At 39.1% G+C, this 7,392-nt stretch overlaps 1 protein-coding gene across 1 annotated transcript; it reads left to right on the top strand.

Annotated features, from left to right (window-relative positions):
- Positions 1-5,536: 5,536 nt before the first annotated feature.
- LOC308500013 (14-3-3 protein theta-like) lies at positions 5,537-7,031 on the top strand. The gene is given in 3 exon segments (XM_081054062.1): positions 5,537-6,346; positions 6,348-6,387; positions 6,390-7,031. Coding segments are annotated over 3 exon segments (858 nt in total). The 5' UTR covers positions 5,537-5,623; the 3' UTR covers positions 6,485-7,031.
- Positions 7,032-7,392: the final 361 nt, after the last annotated feature.

Below are 7,392 nucleotides of genomic sequence, written 5' to 3'. Positions count from 1 at the left end.
TATGTTGTCTTCTAACACTGCATCGAGTTCCTAAGAAATAGGATGAGCTGGTGCTTGTTAAAACTGCTAAATTTGCATGCTCTGGAAATTTCATTATTTGGTACACTTGCGATGTGGGTATTTTAGGTAACTTACAGCATGCAGGAACACAGATCGCTCAGCTATAATAGACAACACACTGAAACAGGTGAGCCAAATATGTATTTGTCACGAGTGGCACTAGCCCCCAGGACTCTGTTTCAGAGCAGGCATCCTGTACCCTTCTTTTGGTGTGTTTTGATTTGCACGTGGAGACCTTAAATCTACTGGGCAAAAAATCTACTGGGTCTCCTTTACTTGACCTTTGTGTGCAGGATTCCAGGATGTTGGAAGTTCTTATGGACTACAGCTGTTCAAGTTGTATTTGGAAATTCGACTAGAGTGTGTGAAAAGCTTTTCTAGGCAAATTGATTTAACGTTTATTGAACTCATTTATTGAACACTGTATTAGGACATCATGATATTATCTAATTTAGAATGCACTGCACAGGATTGGAAAATAGTTGGACAGCGGGAAGCTTTCCATCTAATGCAGTGGGCTTACAGATGAGGTCTTATTCAGAATGAAGCCTCTGTAGTATAAGGTAGACAAAAATAAGGAAAATGAATTTCAGAGGCAGAACCACTGTCCTGCAAAGAGGGAGAGGCACTTTTGAATGGTACATAAATTCTGATAGAGAAAGAGGCAGTAAGTGTTCTAAGTTGGTTTAGATGGCAAAGTCAGATTCTTTGGCTTTACCATAGTGGTTTTAGGGTTTTGTACCTGTAGATGCTCTTCCAAGCAGTGACAGAAGATGCTTTTGTTCAGGTATTCCAAGTAAATATACCAGGGGTGCCAAAAAATGTATGCAAGTGGACACTTTGGTCAACGTTGCTCAAGCAGCAGTTTGCCGTAATCAGAAGTGTCTGGATGCTGATGGTAACCACTTTGAGCACCTCTTGTAATTGCAGAAGTCAAATGTGACTTGTATGCATCTTTTGTTATTGGTATATATTGAGTATTACAATTTTAGTAGTTTTTTAATTAAAATCTGTATACTTTTTTTTGGCACCCTCTGTATTGCAGTGAGCGTGAACATTAAGCCAGATTTGGGACTTTAAGTCACTTGCCTATTTTTAGCTCTTTAATTTCTAATGTTAGTACTAGTACTAGTATTTCAGGACAGGGAAAGACAATGTTCCATTTTAACAAATATAAAAATAATATGATTTTTAGAAGAAAGGGAACTACAGAAAAGTACAAAGAAGAAAGGGGAATAAAACCCTAAAAATCTACCACTCTGAAATAACTGTTTTTTTTTTTTAAATTAAAGTTTATTGGGTGACAATTGTTAGCAAAGTTACATAGGTTTCAGGTGTACAATTCTGTAATACATCATCTATATATCACATTGTGTGCTCACCACCCAGAGCCAGTTCTCCTTCCATCACCATATATTTGATTCCTTTTACCCTCATCTACCATCCCTCCTCCCCTTTTACCCTCTGGTAACCATTAAATTGTTGTCTGTGTCTATGAATTTTGTTTCTTCATTTGTTTTTCTTGTTCTTTTGTTATTTTCAGTTTTCTATACCATGTATCAGTGAAATCATATGGTTCTCTACTTTTTCTGTCTGACTATTTCACTTAGCATGATAATTTTTTTTAAAATTAAATTTATTGGGGTGACAATTGATAGTAAATTTACATAGATTTCAGGTATACAATTCTGTATTGCATCATCTATAAATCCCATTGTGTGTTCACCACCCAGAGTCAGTTCTCCTTCCATCACCATATATTTGATCCCCCTTACCCTCATCACCCACCCCCCACCCCCTTACCCTCTGGTAACCACTAAATTATTGTCTGTGTCTATGAGTTTTTCTTTCTCATTTGTTTGTCTTGTTCTTTTGTTTTTGGTTTATATACCACATATCAGTGAAATCATAGGGTTCTCTGCTTTTTCTGTCTGACTTATTTCACTTAGCATTATTCTCTCGAGATCCATCCATGTTGTCACAAATGCTCCTATATCATCTTTCCTTAATGCCGAATAGTATTCCATTGTGTATATATACCACAACTTCTTTATCCATTCATTTGCTAAAGGACATTTTGGTTGTTTCCATGTCTTGGCCACCGTAAACAAAGCTGCAATGAACATTGGAGTACACATGTCTCTATAGAGAAATGCTTTCAGATTTTTTGGGTAGATACCCAGGAGAGGGATTGTTGGGTCATATGGTAATTCTATTCGTAATTTCTTGAGAAACCTCCACACTGCCTTCCATAGCGGCTGCACCAGTCTGCATTCCCACCAACAGTGTATGAGGGTTCCTTTTTCTCCACAGCCTCTCCAGCACTTGTTACTATTTGTCTTGTTGATGAAAGCCGTTCTGACTGGGGTGAGGTGATATCTCATTGTGGTTTTCATTTGCATTTCTCTGATGATTAGTGATGTTGAGCATTTTTTCATATGTCTATTTGCCATTTGTATATCCTCTTTGGAGAAATGTCTCTTCAGGTCCTCTGTCCATTTTTCAATTGGGTTGTTTGTTTTTTTGTTGTTGAGTTTCATGACTTCCTTGTATATTTTGGATATTAGCCCCTTATCGGAGGCAGTGTTTGCAAAAATCTTCTCCCATTCAGTTGGTTGCCTCATTATTTTGTCAATAGTTTCTTTTGCTGTGCAGAAGCTTTTCAGTTTCATATAATCCCATTCGTTTATTTTAGTTTTTACTTCCATTGCCTTTGGAGTCAAATTCATAAAATGCTCTTTGAACCCAAGGTCCATAAGTTTAGTACCTATGTTTTCTTCAATGCAGTGTATTGTGTCAGGTCTTACTTAGCATGATAATTTCAAAATCCATCCATGTTGTCGCAAATGGCACTATTATTTCCTCTTTCCTTATGGCAGAATAGTATTCCATGTGTATATATATACCACATCTTCTTTATCCAATCATCTATCGAAGGACACTTTGGTTGTTTCCATGTCTTGGCTACCGTAAATAAAGCTTCAATGAACATCAGAGCACATATACCTTTATGGATAAATGTTTTCAGATTTTTTTTGGTAGACACCCAGGAGAGGGATTGCTGGGTCATATGGTAATTCGATTCTTAATTTTTTGAGGAACCTCCACATTGCCTTCCATAGCAGCTGCACCAATCTGCATTCCCACCAACAGTGTATGAGGGTTCCTTTTTCTCCACAGCCTCTCCAACACTTGTTACTATTTGTCTTGCTGAGGATAGCCATCCTGACTGGGTGACGTGATATCTCATTGTGGTTTTTATTTGCATTTGTCCGATGATTAGTGATGTGAGCATTTTTTCATATGTCTATTGGCCGTTTGTATGTCCTCTTTGGGGAAATGTCTTTTCAGGTCCTCTGCCCATTTTTAAATTGGATTATTTGTTTTTATGTTGTTGAGTTGTATGAGTTCCTTATATATTTTGGATATTATTGGATATCCCCTTATCGGAGGTGTTGTTTGCAAAAATCTTCTTCCATTTGGTTGATTGCCTCTTTATTTTGTCAATGGTTTCTTTTGCTGCACAGAAGCTTTTTAGTTTGGTATAGTCCCATTCATTTATTTTAGCTTTTACTTCCCGTGCTTTGAAGTCAAATTCATAAAATCCTCATTGATCTCAAGGTCCATAAGTTTAGTACCTATGTTTTCTTCTATGCAGTTTATTGTGTCAGGTCTTATGTTTAGGTCTTTGATCCATTTTGAGTTAATTTTGGTACACGGTGACAGATAGAAATCTAATTTCATTCTTTTGCATGTGGCTTTCCAATTCTCCCAGCACCATTTATTGAAGAGGCTGTCTTTTCTCCATTGTATGTTTTTTGCTTCTTTGTCGAAAATTATCTGTCCATGTTTATGTAGGTTTATTTCTGGGTTCCCGCGTCTGTTCCATTGGTCTTTTTTCAGAGTGGTCATTCTTGTTATTCTCTATGAAAAAAAATGTAAATATTTCAAGACAGTGACAGTTCAGTACCAAGCTATATTAGACTTATGAAACTTCATTTTGTTGTGGGAGAAAATTGAAAATTTCACATGATGTGATTGAATATATGGTTGAGAGATATTTTCTTTGAAAAATCATTAACATTCTTGAAGTGAATGTTAACATTTGGAAGTCTTTGCTTTTCAAGAAAAGGCCATCTTTCATTTGCACAATTATCTATTTTATTATTTTTTAAAGCCTAATTTTGAATATAAACATTACCAAGGTGATATAGTACCATATTTAGGAAACTTGCAAACAACTAGGAATAACAAATTCTAAATGTATTGAAAATCATATACACTCCCTTCTGGCGTTTAATATGTTTTTCTGTGTAAAGACAAAAAAAAAAAAAAAGGCAAGGGTAACACTAGCACTTGAGTGTTGATAATGCTGATATCTATAATCATCATCTGAAAGTATCTTTGACTACTTATCTGTAATTCATTCATTTGGCCAACATTGACTGAATATCTACTACAATGCTGTCCTTGATTTTGAGAAATTTGAAATCTAGTGGTAGAGGCAGGTATTTTTAATTTTAAAAAGGACAACAAGGTGGCTAAGTGTGAGTTTGAGCAGGAATGCCTCATCTTACTAAGTTTGATTGTGGATGTGGGGAAGGAGTCTTTCGAGAAGTCTAGACAGCGGAGAGATTGTTGAAGGAGTCTAGATAGAAGGGTAAAGGGTCCACCAAGCAGAGCATGTGCAAAGAACAGAGCGATGGTAGTCTTGTTTTAGTTTTCGTAAAAAAATGCTAGACACAGTCACTCCTGCTTTCTAGCAAGTGACAATTTAAGGGTCTCAAGAGTCCCTCAGGAACACATCCTCCCTTAGCTTGGCCTATGCTTATTTTCTAAAGATGGCGCCAAGACCGGCTGTGCTCTGTCCTCTCTAACTCCTTATTCTGTCATCTGGTCCCAGAGTCTGTGTGCAGACCTCATTATTCCCAGAGGCTGTTTCCTCTTTAAGTTCAGCTCAGGGATGAAGAAGTCTGAGGGGTGGTTTCCTCCCAACCCCAAGACCCCAGCACTGAATTGAGCATTCCTATGAATGAGGAAGACACAATGAAAAATTGCCAAAGTAAAAGAAGAGGCAGGTAGTACAAACACAAAGACAGATATTCTCCAACTTCAGTATACATCCCAAACACCCAAAGGGCTTATTAAATCACAGATTTCCAGGCCCCAGAGGTTGCAATATGTTAGGTCTGCAGTGAGGGCAAGAATTTGTTCCCAGGTGATGGTGACGTGACTCGTCCAGCCAGCACCCTCTGAGAACTACCGCCTTTGAGAAAGTCAATTTTCCTTATCTGTCAAAACAACAAGAACAATACTAGGCCAGTATTCAAAGACTTGGTAATTCCTATAAATGATATCAGTATGGTTTAATTTGGAAAAGATATTGGAGAATGGTAAGCCTGGAGCAGGCATGACAGATGGGATATAAAATAGCTCAAAATTTCCAAGGTTTCAAATTAGAAACCTTACAGGACTCGCGCCGCGGCCGCGGAGACGTGAAGGCCCTCCGCACGCCTCCCCCGGATCCCGCTCGGTGCTCGCCCTCGCTCTGCTGCGCGTCCCCATGGAGAAGACGGAACTGATCCAGAAGGCGAAGCTGGCTGAGCAGGCCGAGCGCTACGACGACATGGCCACCTGCATGAAGGCCGTGACGGAGCAGGGCGCCGAGCTGTCCAACGAGGAGCGCAACCTGCTCTCGGTGGCCTACAAGAACGTGGTAGGCGGCCGTCGGTCCGCCTGGAGGGTCATCTCGAGCATCGAGCAGAAGACCGACACGTCCGACAAGAAGCTGCAGCTGATTAAGGACTATCGGGAGAAAGTGGAGTCGGAGCTGCGCTCCATCTGCACCACGGTGCTGGAATTGTTGGATAAATATTTAATAGCCAACGCAACTAATCCAGAGAGTAAGGTCTTCTATCTGAAAATGAAGGGAGACTACTTCCGGTACCTTGCTGAAGTTGCATGTGGTGATGATCGAAAACAAACAATAGATAATTCCCAAGGAGCTTACCAGGAGGCTTTTGATATAAGCAAGAAAGAGATGCAACCCACACACCCAATTCGCCTGGGGCTGGCTCTTAACTTTTCTGTATTCTACTATGAGATCCTTAATAACCCAGAGCTTGCCTGCACACTGGCTAAAACGGCTTTTGATGAGGCCATTGCCGAACTTGATACACTGAATGAAGACTCTTACAAAGACAGCACCCTCATCATGCAGTTGCTTAGAGACAACCTAACATTATGGACATCAGACAGCGCAGGAGAAGAATGTGATGCGGCAGAAGGGGCAGAAAACTAACTGCACACTGGGCGCCTTCCTTCTTCCCTCAAGAAACCTTTTCACACACCTCCATTCCTTATTCCATTTGGATTTCCTATAGCAAAGAAACCCATTCATGTGTATGGAATCAACCGTTTATAGTCTTTTCACACTGCAGCTTTGGGAAAACTCCATTCCTTGATTTGTGTTTGTCTTGGCCTTCCTGGTGTGCAGTTACTGCTGTAGAAAAGTATTAATAGCTTCATTTCATATAAACAGAAGTAACTTCCAAACACTTATGTAGAGGACTAAAAATGTAATCTGAACCAGTTCTGCAAGTGACTGTGTTTTGTATTACTGTGAAGATATGAAAATGTAGTTAATTACAATTTTAAGAGTGTCCTACATAATTTCTTAATTTCTACATTCCCTCCCTTACTTTTCTTTGAGGGTTTCCTTTCAGTAAACAATTTTTCCATGTTCTTAATGTATTTGGGGGGGGGCGGGTAGGAATCCAGGAGTATTAGACTGAATGGAAAAGCATTTGACATTTCTGGGCTGGGGGTCACAAATTGAAACGCCTCCTGTATCATATATGATGGAGGTCTTGTGTGTGTGTGACAATAGGGAATTTCCTTATTCACTCTTCATTTGCTGCTGTTTCAGTTGACAACTTCCCTTCCCAATAAAAATTCACTTACACCTCCTGCCTTTGTAGTTCTGGTATTCACTTTACTATGTAATAGAAGTAGCATGTTGCTCCCAGAATACAAGCATTGCTTTTGGCAAATTACAGTGCATGTCATTTCTTAATACACTAAGAAAGGGATATAAGTCCAAGTCTCAAACGTTAGTACTTTTCCATGCAGGTTGTGCACATGTGAGAGGGTGTCCAGTTTGTCTAGTGATTGTTACTTAGAAAGTTGGACCACTATTGTGTGTTGCTAATCATTGACTGTAGTCCCAGAAAAAGCCTTGTGAAAATGTTATGCCCTATGTGACAGCAGAGTGACATAAAATAAAATGACATTTTATAAACCAAAAAAAAAAAAAAAAAAAAAAAAAAAAAA

The sequence above is a fragment of the Rhinolophus hipposideros genome, assembly GCF_964194185.1.
Source record: "Rhinolophus hipposideros genome assembly, chromosome: 7".
NCBI classification, from domain to species: domain Eukaryota; kingdom Metazoa; phylum Chordata; class Mammalia; order Chiroptera; family Rhinolophidae; genus Rhinolophus; species Rhinolophus hipposideros.
Note: the sequence above shows the minus strand (reverse complement) of the source record. Positions and strands in the feature narration are given on the sequence as shown.